At 34.7% G+C, this 21,951-nt stretch overlaps 1 protein-coding gene across 4 annotated transcripts; it reads right to left on the bottom strand.

Moving 5' to 3' along the window:
- Positions 1-1,882: 1,882 nt before the first annotated feature.
- Positions 1,883-21,747, bottom strand: LOC115217038 (UPF0669 protein C6orf120 homolog). 4 transcript variants are annotated; one of them, XM_029786591.2, is made up of 4 exons: positions 21,432-21,747; positions 10,712-10,844; positions 6,583-6,669; positions 1,883-3,923 (listed from the first exon to the last, which is right to left on the bottom strand). In XM_029786591.2, the coding sequence occupies exons 3-4, from the start codon at positions 6,602-6,604 to the stop codon at positions 3,250-3,252; spliced, it is 696 nt and encodes a 231-aa protein (XP_029642451.1). In that variant the 5' UTR covers positions 6,605-6,669; positions 10,712-10,844; positions 21,432-21,747; the 3' UTR covers positions 1,883-3,249. The 4 variants fall into 4 exon arrangements, with proteins under 4 accessions (XP_029642451.1, XP_029642453.1, XP_029642455.1 ...); XM_029786593.2 differs by having other exon boundaries at positions 21,494-21,747; XM_029786595.2 differs by having other exon boundaries at positions 21,420-21,512.
- Between the last annotated feature and the right edge of the window lie 204 nt (positions 21,748-21,951).

The raw sequence follows: 21,951 nt of genomic DNA, 5'->3' as shown, positions 1-21,951 counted from the left end.
TGGTAACAAAAAGGTTGGGAAGAAGAATAGGTGCCAGGATTTTATTTCATGGGCACTGAGTATGGTGATAATAAAGAAAGTAATATAAATCATAAAGAGTTGTCCTGAAACCAAAAGACCAGCAATAGAATCGGCACTGCTAAAAGTATGCAGGGTTAAATAATAGTGTTAAACCAGGTGTCGAGGTTTAAGAATTAGGCAGTGTAGAACAATGGCCACTAGTTCACACACACAGACAATATTTCAGAATTCAGGGATGCATGCAAAAATAAAAAAAAAGGAGAAAGTTGAAAGTGTTCATAGTGGAAAGATATAATGTGGGAGTAAAAATTCTTTTACACAAACACAAGAAGCAAAGAAAAATAATTATGAACAGTATTGTTGCTGCTGTATGCTATTGCCTTAACTTAAAGGAAGGTATTGGAAGCCTGAACTTCAGATGATCCAAATGATATAAAGATCTCTGGATATCTGAATGGGCGGAATTCTGGTTTAATTAACCCTTATAACCCCTCATAACATTTTTATTTTTTGTAATTTTCAGAAAATCTTGGTGAATTTGTGTTCTACACATGAGAATTTATATAATGCAAAAAAGTGTGATTTAAGGGTTATTTAGCTCTTATTTTTAGGCACATCTCAGGACCACCTGATACCTTTCTCATTTCTTTGTCACTCTGACATATTGATGTTTTTCAATATCTTTCTCCCCTGTTATTCATCACCGTTTAACATCTGCTTTCCATGCTAGCATGGGTTGGACGATTTGACTGAGGTCTGGTGTACCAGATGGCTGCACCAGGCTCCAATCTGATCTGGCAGAGTTTCTACAGCTGGATGCCCTTCCTAATGCCAACCACTCCGAGAGTGTAGTGGGTGCTTTTATGTGTCACCGGCATGAAGGCCAGTCAGGTGGTACTAGCAATGGCCACACTCAAATGGTGCTTTTTATGTGCCACCTGCACAGGAGCCAGTCCAGCGGCACTGGCAACGACCCTGCTCGAATGTTTTTTCATGTGCCACCAGCACAAGTGCCTGGTCTATTGCTAGAATTTAAACAAAAAGTCCAGACTGTCCTTATCTGAAACTCTGATAAAAAAAAAATTTTTTTTCCATAATCATATGAATTCCTGCATGTAGAACATAAATATGCATAAATTTTCTAAGAATTTCAATGGAAAAATGTTACAAAGAGTTATAAGGGGTGTGCAAAGCAGATTTCCACCTCTGAATGAATACTATGTTTCTTGGTTATTAGATGCAAAGGAAAATGAAGACAAATAACTTGGAGTGAGCACTGCAAGAGCTTGAAACATTTGTCAATCATTCATTGTTCTTGTTGTTTACAATGTAATCACACTACAGTTATCTATTCAAAGCTGTAACCACACTGCAGTATCTATTAAAGCTGTAGTTATACTACAGTATTTATTCAATCCTGTAACCAAAGTATTTCTTTTAGAGCCAAATACACAAAACCATAAGTGCCAAGTTATGTAGTTCAACACTGGTGTCAGGTTACAAACAATAAAACTATCAGCTAGGACAATCTCAGCTATGACCTTTAAAAATATATTCTTTTATTATTTCATTGGTTTTAGTCATTAAGCTGTGGTGGCCATGCTTGGGCATCACCTTGAAGGGTGTTGTCAGTTATATCAGCTTCAGTACTTGACTGGTACTTATTTTCATTGACCATGGAATACTGAAAGGTAAAGTTGGCCCAAGCAGGATATCAACTCAGAGCTCAGATATTGTGAAACAGAACAAGGTATTTTGTCCACTGGGTGTCCCATCCACAAAAAAGAAACAAAGAAAAAGAAGAAAAACAAAAAAGACATGATTCACAAGGGGTCTGAAAGAAAATGCAATAATACCATCATTAGAAGTTGTTAAAAAGCGTAATATTATTTTTGATAAAAATGAAAGACAACTTTCAACACAGCATATAATTAGTTATTGCTATGAGTAAGTAAAAAATGAATGTATTTCTGTGTAGGAACTGTATCTGTATATCATTTAAGACTTATTTTATCTGTGTCTGTATGTAGTACTCACAACATATATGTCTATGCAAATGTACATGTGTGTGTATATATGTGCAAGTGTGTGTGTGTGTGTGTAAAACAGCTGGCAGTGACGGTTTCTTGGCCTGTGACAATTCCCTCCAACCAAAAGCTATATTCACTGACCAACAGTAGGAGCTACAAAATAGCTTATTTTATTTTATTTTATATTGTATTACTGAACAACAACGATCGAAATGTTTGGTTCATTGTATTTCTGCTGACAAGTAACAAGGGAGATTTTGTAACTCAATGCAAAACAAATATTTCAAATTTTTTTTTCACTGATACACATTGGCATAAAATATACTTGCATAAACATACTCACACATATACACATACATATACACACACACAAATGGAGGACTTCCACACAGTCTCCATCTACCAAATTCCACAAAGAGGTTATTAGTCAACCCAAGACCATGGTAGGAGGCACTTGTCCAAGGTGTCATGCAGTGGGAACAGACCCAGAAGTACATGGTTGCAAAGCAAATTTTTTAAGCACAGCCATGCCTGCTGGTTACAGTTATATAATTAAAACATTATCTGTTTTTATATCTACAGTTTTGGAAGTACAGCATCATGTCTGATGGTTGTACTGGACAGTAATGTTATCTGATGGCTTAAGCAAGCAATGACATTCTGTTTGATGACCAAACTGACCAATGATGTCATAAGCCTACCTACTGGCCAAAATAACAGATACTTCTGCTTGTCTAATGACAAAACTAACAGGTGAGATGTTGTCATGTCTTATGTTAGACTGACCATCAACACTGACAGTGAGAGAGACAACCAAGAAAAAAAAAACTATGTTTGTTGTTGAAACAATACAGTACTGTCACATGATATTTCCAAAAGCCATGTCTCACATGCATTGAAAGACCAACACACATATTTTTGTCATCATAACTACTTCTGCATAAATACCTCCATCACCATTATGTTTTGAATAACCAGCTCTATAAATACATTGTGAATTCAATAGATTTTTCTGTTTTCTTTCTTTCCATGCTTCCACCCCCCACTTCATAGTTGTTCTTTTTCCCTTCTGCCATTTATTTTTCAATAGAACCAAATAAATTTTGCTGTTACAGTAGCATATCTTTTACTTTATTTTTTTCCTTGTTTTTATCTGCACAACTTCTTGCATTGTTTGCTACCTGTCTCACAGTTGGTGTTATAACAAAATATCGAAAATAAATTTGAGAACATAAATAAAGAGAGCCCAGATGAAGGACTCTACATCTTCTTCCTCCTTTTCCCATCTTTCATAACCATCATTGTCATGTTGTGTGTCTCTGATTTTTTGAGTTTTTGGCTGTGAATCTTCTGACCGCGAAGGATTCGGGTTGAAGTCCTCTGGTTCATACTCAGGAGGAACATAGCGTTCCTTAGCAGCCATTCTCTCATATTCATCTGGCTCATCGTTGTCAGTTAAATGAATAAAGGTCAGTTCATAGTGAGACTTTTCCATCAAAGGATAACCAAATACTCCGATGCTGACTGGCCGTTTGAATCGTGCTGGTATGTCCACTGATTCTTGACCACAAGTGGCTGAGTAGAGCTCAAAGTTGTCAGGGTTTGGCTTGGTTGTTTTGTCTGAAACATACAGGTCAGTATCCCCTGCCAGAGAGACAAGCAACACTCGGATCCGCCCCGACCATTTCATGTGGTGGTATGTGAGGTTTTTGCCTCCAACAGTTCCTTTTAACTTGTACAGCAGGTGCTCCCCGTTGGCACATGGTAACTTCACAGAGAGGATTAGCAATAAAATTATCAGGAATTTCATTCGGTCTGGCCACCACCAGTCAAATATGTACTGGGTTGGCTGTGGGAACAACAACAGGCAATCTGGAGAAGAAACAAAAAAGTTTTTTTTAACAATTTACCAAAAAAAAAAGGACAGAAAATAAAAAGAAAAGCAAAAACACACTTTTTTTTTAGATTTACAAATATTCATCATCCTTATCATTGTTTCAATATCCACTTTTCACACAGATTTTCTACAGCTGGATGCTCTTCCAGTTACAAACACTCACCTGTTCTCAAGTAAGGTAATATATTCTCCTTGTCCTTTGGACACAAACAGCACAATGACAAGACACTTTCATGGAAGATTGCAAATAAACAACATCACTGGTATGATGATAACATTCATTTACAACTGGCACATGATGTCAAAACAAAAAGATAAGAACACACACACATACATTCTCCCTCCCTGTCTGTCTGTCTCTAACTTTCTCTCTCTATCTCTCACAAAAACACACAGGCCAAAAACTTCTTTCAGTTTCTGTAAAGCTAATTCATCCATAAGAATTTGATTGGACCAGAGCCATAACTAAATAGACTTGCCCAAAGTGTTACAGAGTGGGACCGAAACCATAACCAAATGGTCATGAAGCAAGCTTCTTAATTACACAGCCATATCTGCATCTACAATTAAAATAATCAAACTAAATATCAAGGTGGACCCTCAAGATATGAGAGTGGATAGAAGTGAGTAGAGAGCAGGAGAACAAGAAATGAGGATGAGTAGAGGTTGCAAGAGTGTATGGGAGAATGAGAGACGGTTAGCCTCTGTACAGAACATAGAATTAACTGCCCTTGGTTCTGATATACAAATTCTCTGTTTTAACCCTTTCGTTACTGTATTTATTTTGAGATGCTCTGTGTTTCTTTCAATTACTTTAAATATAACAAAAGAATTTAGTAAAATAACTTAGTTAACATTCAGCTAGTGTTACGAGCATAAATTGTGACTAAGGTTTGGTGGAAGATTTTAATTCAAAACTTATGAAAACAAGACATTTGTACTACAGAGACAGAGCCGGTTTCAGCCAGGTTGGTAACGAAAGGGTTAAAGAGACCTAAATTAAAAACCTTCCATCAAAATTTCATGTTAATATTTCAAACATCTGCTTAATAACAACAAAGTTATATCAACCCTTTATATTTAACATTACTCTGTCAAATGTAATACTCATTTATTCACACTGTTTTCAATTAATAATGCAGTATCTTGCAGCTTTGAGATTTCAATAATAATCTTTCTTTTATTTGTTTGTCATTTGACTGCAGCCATGCTGGGGCACTGCCTTGAAAGGTTTTAGTTAAACAAATCAACTCCAGGACTTACTTTTTAAAACCTAGTACTTATTCCATCAGCCTCTTTTGCCGAACTGATGTAAACACACCACCACCGGTTGTCAAGCGGTGGTGAGGTATGAACACAGAAATATATATATAAAGGGCTTCTTTCAGTTTCCGTCTACCAAATCCACTCACAAGGCTTTGGTCAGCCCGAGGCAACAGTAGAAGAGACTTTCCCAAGGTACCACACAATGGGTCTGAACTCAGAACCATGTGGTTGAGAAGCAAGCTTCTTACTACACAGCCATGCCTGCATTTATAATGCAATTTTTTTCTTTTTAGAATGTCACTGTAGATAGGTGTGAAAAATCAGACCAGGTCAGTTGGGATATAATACAGGTTGAACATTTGGGCCAGATATGGCCTGTTTAAATGCTAAATGGTTAATAAGTTCTACATTATTTTCAAAATTAATTAAAACAAAGGCTGTGTATATTTTAACAGAAATATGGTAACAAAAGGGTTAAACTGATACTGGTTAGCCTGACTGAATATCCAGCCAATTACAATATATAGTTGAGTTGATAGGATACCAAACAATCAGTCAGTGGTACTTAGTTGATGGTAGTGGTGCTTGCTTAAGTACTGGATGGTATGGGCTGTTGACAATTAAATGTCTTAATTACAAATAAAGCATAGTAATTTTAGAATATGAACCTCTAATCCAATGGTCCCAAACAGTGAAACATGCAGTATCTAGATTACACCAAGGATTTTTTAAATAATTTAGGATCTTAGAAAATCTATTGTAATATTTGAGCATCTCGTAGAACTGTCATCCATAATTTTGTTATACATATAACAGAGGACCGAAAGATGATGAAGGAGATGACAGAGGCCTGAGAGATGTAGTGCAAGACCCGCCCACCACAACACAATTGAAATCCTAAAACCAAGGTCTCACATAAAAGGCAGTGGTGCTAGTGCCACAAGGAAAGCACTGATGATGATGCCACGAAAAAAAGCACCTAGTGCATCCTGTAAAGTGGTTGGCATTAGGAAGAGCATCCAGCCATAGAAACCAAGCCAAAACAGACTGTGGACCCTGGCCTTGTCAGTTCCTGTCAAGCTGAACAACCCATGGAAAACGGATGTTAAATGTTGATAATGATGAAGATGAAATATGATTACTAAAACATGGTAAACAATATTTTTCTATATTTTTCTCTAAATTTTTATCTTTACAACCTACTGTCTTTAATAACTATCCACATGAAGTGTGACAACATTTTGCTCTTGTCAACCCCACCAAACAGATTGAGAACCAAAGCGCTAACCCTTCAGCTGGTAGTTCAGCACCTTAACAACAATGTGGCAAGAAAAGGAACATTGCAAGACAAAGCAAAAAATAACTTACTATTTGACTTATTGATGTTCATATTTATTCTAATGTTGTGTGGCAGGACTCTGTACTTGAACAAATCATTTCCAACTTTGAGAAAATCTTAAAAGAAAGAAATTAAATAATTCATGAATTAAATGGTTTGAGGGAAAGAGTAAAGACTGAGCATGTGATCAAATGTTCAAACCTTAATGATGGAGCCAGTATGTTAATGCTGTTTCTTTGCAAAACACACAGATATGATGGCATGAGTTTGTCTGAACTAAAAGAAGCTCCACTTACCTATTTCATAGTAAAGTGGTCAGTGATAGGAACGTTATCCAGCTATATAAACCATAACTCATATAAAAGCCAACTCAAAACAGCAGAAATAGATATTATGTAAATTAATTATCAACGCTGGTTGCCAGCAGCCCCACACCCGTTTCTATGCAAGATTAATATTTCCCCATTGCTGTATATGTTTCTCATAGATGTCTAGAAACAAAGAACATTGCTTGTATGATGTTGACATTCATTTACAATTGTCACATAATGTCAAGGTGACACTGAAACACACATAAAGAAGCATATACACAACAGGCTTCTTTTAGTTTCCATTAACCAAATCCAGTTGCAAGACTTTGGTTGGCCTGGGGCAACAATACAACACACTTGCCCAAGGTACTATGCCGTAGGACCGAATTGAAAATCACGTAGTTGGGGTGCAAACAGCAATGATAGGTAGACAGGTTGGTGGATTGATGGATGGATAATAGATAGATGAGATGTACTTCCATACAATTTCCATCTATCACGCTTCATCCATAAGATATTGGTAACCCTGAAGAGGCTACAATAGAAAGCACTTGCCCAAAGTGCTGTACTAAAGGCTCAAATCTATGGTTTGTAAAGCGCATTTCTAGACCACATTGGCTATCTGAGCCTATATATATATGAAAGAAGGTTTGAAAATGCAATTTTAAAGATGTTTATTCATTTGACTGGTTTCACTTTTTAGAAAAAGATTGTCAAAAGTAAAATGTAAAGCTTTGTAATGTTAAGTACTGGTTGTCACAAAATATTACAATACATATGTATATTCTTTGATAATAATAATAAAATGTCAAAAACAGTTTACAGAGAAATATCTTGAGAAAATATTAACATTTTCTTATTATTATCAAAGAATATATATATGTATTGTAATATTTTGTGACAACCAGTACTTAACACAACAAAGCTTTTACAGAGCTTTACATTTTACTTTTGAGAATCTTTTTCTAAAAAAGTGAATTCGGTCAAGTGAATAAACATCTTTAAAATTGTATTTTCAAACCTTCTTTCATATATATTTCCACTTGTGCGGTACCTTACAACTTCACTTTGTTTCATATTTATTTATTTATAGATATATATATATATATATAATATATATATATATATATATATATATATATATATATATGAGCCTGATGCAGTCCTTGGACACACTGGACCTTATCAAACCTTCCAATCCATGCCAGCATGGAACATGGATGTTAAACAATGTAGCAACTCAAGAGTACCAGCAAAGGCTTTGCAATATGACACAGACAAAATGGTATATTCAGATTCTTTATTATGCAATTATGAATAGCTGTTGGCATTCATATAACACTGCTGTTGTATGGGGAATCTGTACAACCCCGTGATTGGCTAAGTGAACTATACTAGTTAGTATAAATGAGCATGCACAGAACAGTCAGGGTATAGGTTATAGGAATTATTGAATAAAAAATCATAGAGTGCTTGTTGAAGATACACAGTTGGAGAGTAAAAGAGAACATCAGGAACGTTTGATATTATAACAGTTCAGATAAAACAGTGATGACGAGAAGTTGATATCAATTGCGCTTCTTCATCCATCTCTCTCAAAAAAAATTATGTATTTATATTTACTTTCTAAAGCATGGCAAGATGGAGGTGAGGTGTATGGATAACTTTTGTTACTCGTCTAAAATTTATCCTGCATCAATAAGTGTTGACATACACATAAAATTATTGCCCTTCACCAATTTTTTCAAAACATATTTACATTTTCTTTAACTTTAACATAACCATGTATATTGGCATGGTAGGAGTGAAAAATGTCTGTGTACCATCCATGCCTTTTATGATATATAAAGAGAAGAGCAATGCATGCTTAACAAGTGTTTTGTTAGTTTCAAATACTGATGTGAACAGAAGCTTTACTATAGGCAAAAACAACCCACAAACCTCAATTACCAAGGTATTAGTGATGGAAAGAAGGTTGGAAGTTCTGTGACCACTGATGTGTATCCTGTACATTGTTTTGATAAATTGTGCAGTGATGCTCTCTCATCACATAAGACTAGGTACTTTCTTATAAAAAAAACTGCCTGCAGTGGGACAAATTTATACCACATTAGGCATAAGCTTGGATTTGGAAAATGGATACTGAAAGAAGCATATATATATATATATATATATATATATATATCAGGTCATCCCATAATTTCTGTCCAAATTTTGAATAAAGAAAACAAGTGATCAAATGTTATATTTAATTGAAATTTAATCATTAATGTACTTTCCTTGATTATCTACAACTTCCTTCCATCTATTTAGAAGCTTTTTAATCCCATCAATGTAAAATTCTTTGCGTATCTTCCATTAATCAAATACCCAACAGACACTGAGAAAGTGAACATGCTTTACCAGTAAACTACCAGGTCTATACTATACGATTTATTAAGTAATATATATATGTGTGTGTGTGTTCATATATGTGTGTGTGCATGTATGTGCACGCAAGTGTGTATGTTAATCTCTCCTTGTCTTTATGATAGTCATAAACAAGTATCACCACCATACAAGTGATGTCATTCATTTCCGATCTTCCATGTAAATACATCTAGCTATGGAGAAATATTACCTAACTTGGAAACAGATGTAGTTTGCCAGCAGAAAGGACATCGGCCATAGAAAATCTGCCTCGACAAATTTCCATCTGACCCATGCAAGCATGGAAAAATAGCCATTAAAACAATGATGATAAGTGTTGAGAGCAGAGCTGATGTGGTAGTGGACAACAAGGAGAGAGGTCAGCAGATTCTATATTCTGATGATTGGCACTGGATTTGTTATGTGGTCCAGACACTTAACTGAACGCAAGCATGAATGCTTAATTCAGAAGTCTGCTTTGTAGTTAAGTGGTTTCAAATTCTGTTATACTGCTTGGATAGGTCTTTTCTACTCCAGCCTCAGGCTAATGAACATCTTGATCAAATGTCTCCTACCACAACCTCAGGGTGACCAACACCTTGAACAAGTGTTTTCTACTACTGCCAAGCAACAATGTTGAAAAGTGTCTAGCCCTAACCATAGCCTCAGGTTGACCAACACCTTAGACAAATGTCTCCTACCAGAGCCTCAGGCTCACCAAGCCTTATGAATGTGGTTTAGTAGATGGAAATTGTATAGAAGCTCATTGGAGAGGCCATTTTTTAGTTTCCATGTGTTCCTTGTATGCTTTTTGTGGAGTCTACACTGTTGTAAATTTTGAAGCCAAGTCTTCTGTCTAAGGTTAACTTACATCAGTCTTAAAGGCCCTGAAAAAGAACTGAGATACTGGCTTTACTCCTTTGACTATGCCATTCAAATTAACCAGTAGGAAACCTTGTACAATATAAGCATCAATTAACCAAAAGGAGTTCATAGAATGTTGTTATGCCTGATTACTGTGTACCTATTTCCTGAACAACAACACTTTCATATTTTTCTAAGTTGGACTGTTGTGTACCTACAGCCATCTTTGCCTTTCTCTATTCTTTCCTAAAGGACAAAAAAAGTAAAATGTTAGACTTTCCTCTGCTCACAGCAATCAAACTTACTGACATTATGTGACCTTTCCTTTGTATATCTAGAACTACATTATCCAATGTGTCAAGATACTAGAGTTTATTTTAGGGTGATTTGGCAATCATATTCAACAGGATCACCAACCATACAAAGTTACTTTCATTGCACATTTGTGTGTGCTGTTCATGAAAAGTATATGGATTTGCTTGGAAAAGAAAGGAAAAAAAGAGAAGCTCTGGTCATCAAAAAAAAAATTAAAAAATTAAAGACTAAAGGTTTTGTCAAATAACATTGTACTTACATGATCATCCAGTTTTACTGTAGTCTTGATATTTTCATATATTTATAAGAATATTTGATTATAGTCACTTCCCTCATGCTAACAAATAAGACAAGTTGAAGTTCTTTCAGGTTAGATATTTTCTCAAATTACTCTGGAAAGATACAAGGCAAAGTTTAAAGCCACAGCAGTATATGTGCAGTACATGTCTTCATTAATTTAGAATTTTATTTTAAAACAAGCATATTTACATTGTATTGTTTTACTTGGAGATGATCATATTTTGCCAATTAGATCATTCTCAAGTATAACAATATTTGTTTCAACTCAAGAATCTTGAAAAACAAATACATAAATGTAACATATTTACACTGGCTTACTAGAAATACCAGCCAATTCTTCAAATTACACCTTACCATCTGAGAGTAGACCTATGTTTTTTTTAGATAATGTAATCTTATATAGACTGGGATGTATACCAGTTGTGTGTCTTTAATAAGTCTGCTCAGTCAAGACTGACCTGGGGGCTAAACAACATGTTTATATCTACTAAGTTAATTACTTCAGTGGTGTAATGCATAATTAATGTTGATTGTATTTCATCTAACCAATACCATGGTATGTATAAAAGAGGAGTGTTACTTGACATATGACAAATAATGTTCAGAATACACTTTGCCACTGTGGTTTATATCAGATAACATTACATGGTTATATTAGCTATACTATATTAACTCTTTAGTATTTAAACTGGACACATACAGCCCAAAATATTCTACCTGTTTTATGTTCAAACTGACCAGATGTGGCTTTTCACAACTATCTAACAGTCATTCCAAAACTAAACAGTCACATTTGAATTCTTAAAGCTATGAGTTAATGCATGATTAATTCAAAACAATATGAATAAATAAGCATTACATTTGATAGAATAATCTGAATGCTAAAGGGTTAAAGATACCTAGGACTACATAATTCATGTTCTGTCCTTTTTTAAAACACTTCTGTTCACATATTTCTAATGAAATGCATTGCCTTTGTTTAAATTAATCTTGAAAATAAAGAATTTAGTGAAATAATTTTGTCATTAAGGTAGTGTTTGAAACATAAATTAATACTCTTTTACTCTCTCTCTCTTTTACTTGTTTCACTGTGGTCATGCTGGAGCACCGCCTTTAGTCAAGCAAAGTGACCCCAGGACTTATTCTTTGTAAGCCGAGTACTTATTCTATCGGTCTCTTTTGCCGAACCGCTAAGTTATGGGGACGTAAACACACCAGCATCGGTTGTCAGGTGATGTTGAGGTAACAAACACAGACACACAAACATATACACACACATACATATATAACTCACAAGGCTTTGGTTGGCCCGAGGCTATAGTAGAAGCCCAAGGTGCCACGCGATGGGACTGAACCCAGAACCATGTGGTTGATAAGCAAGCTACTTACCACACAGCCACTCCTACGTCTATATAATGTGAAATTTTGATGAAAAGTTTTAATTTAAATCACTTTAAAACAGATTTTTATTATAAAAACCGAGGATAGTCTCAGCAGGGTTGGTAGCAAAAGGGTAAAGATGACAGGTTATGATTTGAGAGATATTCGGTTGCTATTTCCAACAGAATAAGTGATCACACAGGTTATACACGCTCATTTGTTGACTATAGGTTAAAAGTGTTCTGTTGAGGTATTCACAACAAGTGAGATAAGAGACATTTGAAAGACAATGGGAAAGCAAGCAAAAAAAAAAAAAATACACATAAAATACTGACTATTGCTTAAGACAAGGTTTTTGGTGTTTAATGATATGGAAACATTAAATTCCCCAACACCCAGTAAATTATCCTCTGAGTAAAAGCATTTTCACAAACTGTTGAAACAAATGAAACAAAACATTAATACAATTTTACCTTAACTTATCTATTAATAGTATGAAAAAAAAATAAAGAAAAACACCAGTACAATCAACAATTGCTATTATTTTTAGGATAATAGGGTGGTATTTAAGAAAGATTCAGTTACAATTTCTGGTTGAGTAAGAACATTGATAGCTCCTCTGTTGGCTCAACATTTTTGACCTCTACTTACAAAACCCTCTCATTATCTCTATAAAACATACAGACCACCTCATATCTAGAGGATATAATAATAATAATAATAATAATAATAATAATAATAATGTGTACAGTGCTCAGGTGCACTACAACTCATCTAAAGTGTATATATAATCAGGTGTAGTTTCGGCGGATTTCGGAAAGCATGAGGGCCTTAAAGGATGCAGTGTCATGGCAGTCAACAACTGACGCAGGCAGTTTATTCCATGCTTCAGTAACTCTGAGCGTGAAAAAATGTTTCCGAAAGTCATGGGAGCTGTGTTGTTTTCTGACTTTGTAGGCATGTCCACGTGTGTTAGACACATGGAGATCAAAAAGGTGTTCAGTGTTGTTGTTGGTGAGGTGGTTGATAACCTTGTGGGTGTTTACCAAGTCCGTCGCCAGACGCCGGAGCTTCAGTGAATCCATGCCCAGGGAAACAAGGCGCTCAGAATATGGTAGGTGTCTGATGGAGGGTATGCGTTTGGTTGCACGTCTCTGGTATCATACACCTCACTACCATTCTCTAGATAGCTGCATAACAACTCCACTCTGCATAAATCAGTTCGAAACCTGGCTAGACAACAACAGACTTAAAGTTGCACCCACTGAATCTTCCTTATCAGCTATACAAGAGAACATCAAATACAACTGACCTCACACTCAAAAGAAGATAAAAACTATAAGAGGTTACATACAACACCTCCAGTACATTCACAACGTGTATAATGCATAGTAAAATAAGCAAAACAATGCACAAATATACTTAGACATTACAAGTACTACATTCAGTAAAAAAATTAACCAATGCTACACAAACAATATAACATGAATGATAGCAATGATCTCCTTGGGCCCTCAGTTTCTTTACAATAAACAAAAGAACCTACACTGTAACCAAGATAACATACTATACATTTTCACAGAGTATACATAAACCACTTATTCACTAGCTACAAAACAAAACTATTAAAAATGAAAGACCATCATGTATTTTCATGCAAGGCGCACATTTTGTTTCAAGAAGCTTCAACTGCAGTCCCTGTCTTTCCATGAAAAACGACCACCAATCACATACATCATACCTCAGAGTTCAACTACATCTTCAAAACACTATCTTTCTCACTCAGAACAAAACATAAGAAATATCCACCCAATGGCATCAAACACTATGCTGGGATGCACACCAGTGCAGAGGAACAGCAACTATTGCACTTGGAGTCCAGTTTGTCTATCACTGTTGTAATTACAATCAAAATCTGCCAGTGGAGAGAAATAGGCTGGACAGTGGTGAGTACAACATGGTCAGACTGTCAGGTTTCACCCCATATGATCCGTCACTGTATTCTGGATTGTGCAGAATCCAAAGTGCTGATATGTTATAATTATAAGTCACACCTTGTCGCTCAGCCAGCTATCTGTAGGTAATAGAACTGCTTGATTGGGGTTACTCTTGGATACCCAACGACAATAACTACACCATTCAACAAAGGAGTCTCTAGACTGTCACTCAATCTGGTAGAAATAGCAGCTAAATCACCCTCAAATCATACTTTACCATTTTAAAACAATTATACTGATGTGAAAATCATAGTTAAAATGCCTTTGATCATACAGCTGACTCAGGGCTAAATACCAACTGCAGCAATTACAATAAACACATAGCCTCAATTAAAGACAAAAAATACTTTCACTTTCTATAATGCCAGTCTACCCATAACTATTACAGCTGTACATCTACCCAAGAAACATTCTTTCAAACAGCTGAGGGGGGTACAGTTCAGAAAAAATGAAACCCCAGTAGTGGGTTTGAACCAATAATCTATAGGTCAGTGATAGAACATTGTAAACCATTTAAGTGTAAAGGTAGCCAAGGACACACTGTCTTTAGTTTGATAATATTGATAAAGCTATAAATATAGAGTATACAGAGATATCAGAAATTAATCATCCGGTGGTATAGAATTAACAAGTACAATGACAGCAAATATTGAAACACACCACAGAAATATGATTTAACAACGTAGAAGAATGAAGCATAATATAGAAGGGCACAGAAGAATTTGACTTCAAAAATTGTTTTTATCTTGACTGTGTGGTAAAACAGCATTGAATTGAGTAAAGAAATTAAGAATCTGATTATTAAAGTAGAAAAATTCTATTTGAATCTAATTAACAGACATGCTATGAACAGGTAACGTATTAGATACAGGCTAGCATATTTTCTGTAGCTTTAACCCTTTTGTTACCACATTTCTGCTAAAATACAGTCTTTGTTTCAATTAATTTTGGAAATAATCAAAAATTTAATCAAATAATTTTGTCATTAAGTTGGTATTTGAAACCTAAACTGACATGAAATGTAGATAGAAAGTTTAAATTAAGATCATTTTAAAACAGGGAGTCCGTATCATAAATCCAAGGTCAATTTCAAGCAGATTGGTATCAAAAGGGTGGAGTGGGTTGTAGGAAAAAATCCCCAGATAAAGTAGCTATAACGTAAAACTATATATATATATCATCATCATCGTCATATATATATCAATATAAAATGATTTTTCTGTGTTAAACTACAATAGATTGTGTGGACTTTACAACTGATATATTTCAATTTTGACATAATTTACTAGGCGAATCCTCATCAGTAACTATGACATAACAATTAACATAATTTAAAGACAAATAACACGTGTCTCATCATTATATGTTATAATTTTACAAAATTCTCCATGCAAGTGCAGTTTCAGTTGGCAATAAGTGAAAAATGCCAAACCAATCTTCAAAATGCTAAAATTGTATTCGTAAATTATATAGGGTAGTGAATATTTTTAGAAATTTCACCACCAGTGGCCTAGCATGTATAAAAAGTCAATAGACAACATATTCTCAATATAAAATAGTGTTCATTTAAACACAAGAGAAAATTACCTTTAACAGGTAATGTTTACATGCTATATATAAAGATATATATGCGTGTGTGCCTGGTAGTAGTAGGCTTGTTTCTAAATTCTGAAATAAATACAACATAAATTTGACATATGATGAGGACTGCACAGCAGTTAAGCAGGCTGAATGCAATTTGAGACTCTGCTAATCCTACTCTAAGCAGAAGATCTATGACAATAGCTGTAAGAAAACTGAATAAACAGTGAGGCACAACTGGTATAAGCATGGCTGCGTGTGTGGTTAAGAAGTTCACATTCAAATCACATGGTTTCAGGTTCAGTCCTTTTTAGGGCCTCTAAGACAGGAGCAGAGAAACAATGAAGCTATTCTCAGGCCAACAACATTGGTGTTATAATGGGCAACAGATTAAACCAGCTACCAATAACAGGAAAGGTCCCTTTGACAGTCTTCAAATGGATTAATTACAACCTCAGGGATGTTTTGATTCTGAGGATGAGATCAATCTGAAGTTACTATAGTCAAACAGTGGGACCTTATTAAGTCCCCAGGCATGAGACAATGTGTTACCTCATTTGTGTTGCCTTACAGAATAAATTTGTTAAAAAATCATTTTTGTTTGGGTTCATTCAATCGTGAATCTTAAAAGATATTTACCTCTTGGTATACCTAAAAACTTGTACTTTTCACACTCACTAAGGTAGGTTATTCTGCTGTGTCTGGGGAGAGTAATTTTCTTTTTATGCCTTATAATTTAACACACACACCAGTAAAATTTCCACTTATTTCTTATTTTTATTTTCCTAAAATTTTCGTTGCATCTTGCAACCTTTTTGATAGTCTTGAAGACTACTAAAGACAACTGAAAACTATTGAAAAGGTTGCAAGACGCAACGAAAATTTTAGGAAAATAAAAATAAGTGGAAATTTTACCGGTGAGTGTGTTAAATTATAAAGCACAAAAAGAAAATGACTCTCCCCAGACACAACAGAATATGCTTCAACACACAAACTCGTATAAAGAATCTTGCAAACCAAATCCAAAAACGAAATAAGGTAGGTTATATAAATGGTTAAGCAACAATGAAACAAATATATTCATTCAGCAAACTTTAACAAGTTTAGTGAATGAGTATGTGGGAAGGAAATTTTAAGTATTTATGCTGATCATACCTAAAATCATAATTGCTATATTTATAGATGAGAAGCATCACAACAATATGAAGGAATTACATAGTAACACAATTGTTTCTTAATACCAAAGAAATGTCTTTGTCAAGACTCTAGCAGACGCATACATAAAAAGAGAGAGGTTGTGGTCAAGGCTGTCTTAGCAGCATTATAAACACCCCTGGGCAGGCAAATCAATGCATTGGGACCTATAGCATTTATTTATTGATAAAAAACCACAACAGACACACATAGATCATAATTGTAATCTATCAGACTTGTGGGGCCCCTACCATAAGACTGCAATGGATGTGGTGGTGTTTCTTTTTAGAGTCAATTCTGTCTATAAACTTTTAAAAACAAAACAATAACATAAGCCTTATTTATATAAAATAGTGTTGGTACAATTACTTATTTCTCACATTATTTACATTTGATGGATATTTGTTCTCATCTTGTTTGTTGTTAATACAATGTCTCAGCTGATATACCCTCCAGCCTTCATCAGGTGTTCTCATTCCTAAGGTATTTTTCGATGTTGTTGTTGTTGTTATCATTATTATTATTATTCAAGTCACTGCCTGGAATCGAACTTGGAATTTTGGGGTTAGTAGCCTGCGCTCTTAACCACTACACCATATGCCCATGGTTAACAGTGCAGGCTACTAACCCCAAGATTCCGAGTTCAATTCCAGGCAGTGACCTGAATAATAATAATAACATCGAAAAATACCTTAGGAATGAGAACCCAGGTTCGAAATTTCCCCAAGACACCTGATGAAGGCTGGAAGGTATATCAGCTGAAACGTTGTATTAACAAACATGATAAGGACAAATATCCGTCAAATGTAAATAATTCCTTATCTCTTAAATATAGAACTGTACTTATTTCTCACACTATATATTTCAATTGTTGAGAGAAGTGACAGTGAAAGCAGGCCATCAACATGAGCAGCAGTCACTGTGTGTAGTAGAAGTAGATTACAAAAGGATAATTTCATGTAAACCAGGGACAAAAAACGGAATTTTGAAAGCCAACATTTCAGATTTTCACCAAATTTTGACCAGTTGTTCCTATCAGTAAGAATAGAAAAGTGCAAAATTTCAGCTCCACTCCCCCAACTCCCAATGGTTCAAAAGTTACGACAATTTGAATTTTGCCCCAATTCACCCATTTTTAGGCAAGCAGTGGCCATCTTGAATTTCAATGCCGCAACAAATAATGTAATAACTTTCAATCTACATGGACTATTTTTCTGAAAATTTGTACCTGACCATTTTTTTGAGTGCTGAGTCTGAATTTGTAGAGAAATGGTAAAATGCTTGTTTTCTTGAATCAAAATGAAAGCACTTCACTGTTTTCTCTCGACACTGCTGTGTACTCAAAGCCAAATTCCCAGAAGTGCCCAAATCCTACAGCTTCAAAACTTTTTGCACATAAACTGGACATGATCTTTTACTTGTGTGTGAAAAATCTCAATGGCACTCTCAAGACATCAAAAGTTACAAACCACCAAGTCGAGCCGTTCACTTGATATTTTCCAACCACAATCATAGGAAACATGGTATTCAGAAGAAATTGTTGGTACCTGTTTTCTTCAAATTCTGTTTTCACAATGGTCATATCAGTACACCTGATTTGGGCACTTCTGGGAATTTGGCTTTGAGTACACAGCAGTGTTGGGGAAAAACGGTGTAGTGTTTTCAATTTGATTCAAGAAAACAAGCACTCTACCATGAGAAATACTCTCTTTTCTGTTCAAATTCAGATGCAGGACCCAAAAACAAACAAAAAAAGGGGGGGTGCAGGTACAAATTTTCAGAAAAATAGTCCATGTGGATTGAAAGTTATTACATTATTTGTTGCGACATTGAAATTCAAGATAGCCACTGCTTGCCTAAAAATGGGTGATTTGGGCCAAATTTCAAATCGTCATAACTTTTGAACTGCTGGGAGTTGGGGCCTGAAATTTTGCATTTTTTGTTCTTACTGATAGGAACAACTGAAGGGTTTAATCAAACAAATCACCTCCCAGTACATTTTTTTTAAAAGCCTGGTCAATTTTACCAAACCCCTAAGTTATGGAGGCATAAACAAACCAACGCACACACACACAATAGGCTTCTTTCAATTTCTGTCTACTAAATGCGCACACAAGGTTTTGATCAGCCTGAGGTTATAGTAGAAGACATGTGCCCAAGGTGCCACTCAGTGAGCTGAATCTGGGACCATGTGGTTGAGAAGCAAACTTCTTACCACACAGACATGCCACTCTCTTGCTCTCTCTCTCTCTCTCTCTCTATATATATATATATAATATATACATATATATACACACACACACACGTTTGTATGTGTTTAGTTTATATGCATGTTAATATTGATGAAACAGCTGTAAACATGGAATAAAAATCTACTTTCACATCATTTCTCTTACCCATTATATGTATGTATACATATATATACACACACATATATGTATATATACATATATATATATATACACACAGATGTGTATATACATATATATATATATATACACACATAAGTATATATACATACATATATATATACACACACATGTACATATACATACACACATCTATACATATATATATATATATATATATATATATATATATATATATATATATACATATATATATATACATTATATATATATATACATATATATATATTATATATATATATATATATATAATATATATATATATATACATACATATATATATACACATATATACACACACATATATGTATATATACATATATATATATTGTTTACAAAATTTCTTCTATTTAAATGTGTGATAGGAGTTATTCATACTAACAACCCAAGTTAATAAAACATTATTCTAAGCAATCTACATTTATAGCAAGCGACTAAGTTCGAGTAAGCCCGAGCTATCATGACTACTCAATGTGGATAATTAATGACAATTAGTTTCATCTTTTTTCATTGTCATAATTCAAGGAGCCAAGTGACTTACATTGGACCAGCAACTTTCCTGCAACCAAAAAATATTAAGGCAGGCAATAACAGAAGTAGTTAGACGAAAATATCAACGTATCTTTCCAGAGTTTTCTAATATCTGTCGCTCGAAGTAACATTTCTCAAGAGTAAAGGAAAAGGTACTGAAGTAGGGACCCAAAATGTTAGAAATTGCAATTACATACATACATACATATACACAAAACTTTTTGTGAACATGTTCCTGTTTCGTCACAAGTCACCACTAATTAAAAGCATTCCAGCAGTTCTAACTAGGACAGCATTATCCATTGTGTCCTTCCAAGTTTGTTTTAAAGACATTCGGGTGACACCTGAAGGAGATTAACTTCTATTCCAGGCATCCAGTACGGAAACTTTACTCCCTCGACAATTTCCAGTGCCCTCAAAAATTAAGAAATTGCTATTTACTGAACATAAAACTAGTTGTGTTAATAACCTAAGTGGTCAGTAGGTGAGAGATTTGACATTAACTATCATCTCCTTTTGTCCTGGAGCCGAGAAGAATTTGAAGGACCTCCCCGAAAACACTTGGCTGTGTGCCACGAAAGAAATGCGGTAAAATACACGATACTATGTAGAGTAATTATGTTGTTAACCCGACAACCAGTCCAGCTGCTTAAGATTGTCACCATTTTTTTTTTATTACTTCTTTGAAAAATATCTTTTATCACTAATTATCATAATTAACAAAGCTGTTGTTTAGCCCCAGGCTTCAAAAGCATTCCAGTTGTAAACGAACCAACCCATCTTTGAAAAAATGATGGACTACATTAACTATTGTGTCTTTTACTTAAGGTAGTAAGGATGTGATCTAAGGCAGATTTGGCTAGTATTCATAACAGATCGAGCAACCAGATAAAGACTGGCTCCTTCATTGGCTCGGATAAAAGTTTTCATACGCACACAAATAGTTATTTTCATTCCTTAGTTCTTAGACTTTACTTGGCAATCTACAGCTACACTAGTGAGATAACTGACATCGTCAACTGACTCGATCTAGTATATTACGGGTACTTGTTTCATAGCTCACTGTCTAACATACGCAGGGAAACGAAATGCAAATTCGGACCCAACGAAATTAGAATTCAGTCTTTTTTAAACGACACAACTAAGAGAGAGGTAATTGAAACAGTGAAACGAAATCGCACTACAAATTTAATTACGATCAGTCTTGTCTTCATAACCACTTATCCTTCTGGGAATTCATAAAACAAATACCTGTAATTACACCTAATTATTCGATGAAATCAACTAAAACAAATACTTATTGAGTATAATGATTACGTATGTACTTATTATTATTATGAAGTATAAATAAAAAAAGTATAGTTATCAACAATAAATAAATAGGTTAAGTTATATTTCGGTTCGAGTTATTTTTAAACAGTTTAAAGTTACATAGGTAACTAACACCATTAGACAATAGGCGACAAATACATCACTTAAGTATAATAAAATATTAAAATGAATATATACATTTAGTTGGATAAGTAGATTAGTAAATAAATAAATAAAATAATACATGGACATGAACAAATTAACTCCCTGTTGACTTGTTACAATCGGAATGTGGTCACAACTAAAGCTTGTAAGTACCTTGCATGTGGCGGTGTTGTGTACTACGTGATAAACACAGCGGCTGTGACGTCAGAAGTTTGTGTGTTCACTATCACTTAATTATTTTTGTTATGAACTTGTTTGTGTTGATGCATGTATTTTTTTTACTGTTACTCCCGTTTTGTGAGACGTGTTTGACAGTAAATTCTTTGTCCATTTCTATCTCCGTGAGTTAATGAATGATAGCTGCTCTGAAAGTTTGCCGATCGGTGATTGCATTCTTTCAGTAATCTTTATTATGCCTCTAAATCAGTTTATTATATTACTTTTATTAGTTTAGACCGGGCACGGGCAACCTTTATCGAGAAATGGGCTGCATGTAACTTGACTAATCAATGGGCGGGCTGCACTACTACAAAAAATTTATAATTTTTCGTTGGGCGTGCTCTGCTGGAAGTATCGCGGGATTGCCCATCTTTGATTTAGACAGTCATTCA

This window comes from Octopus sinensis, linkage group LG11 (genome assembly GCF_006345805.1).
Source record: "Octopus sinensis linkage group LG11, ASM634580v1, whole genome shotgun sequence".
Classification (NCBI taxonomy): domain Eukaryota; kingdom Metazoa; phylum Mollusca; class Cephalopoda; order Octopoda; family Octopodidae; genus Octopus; species Octopus sinensis.
The sequence above is the reverse complement of the archived record's forward strand: the minus strand, read 5'-3'. Positions and strand labels throughout refer to the sequence as shown.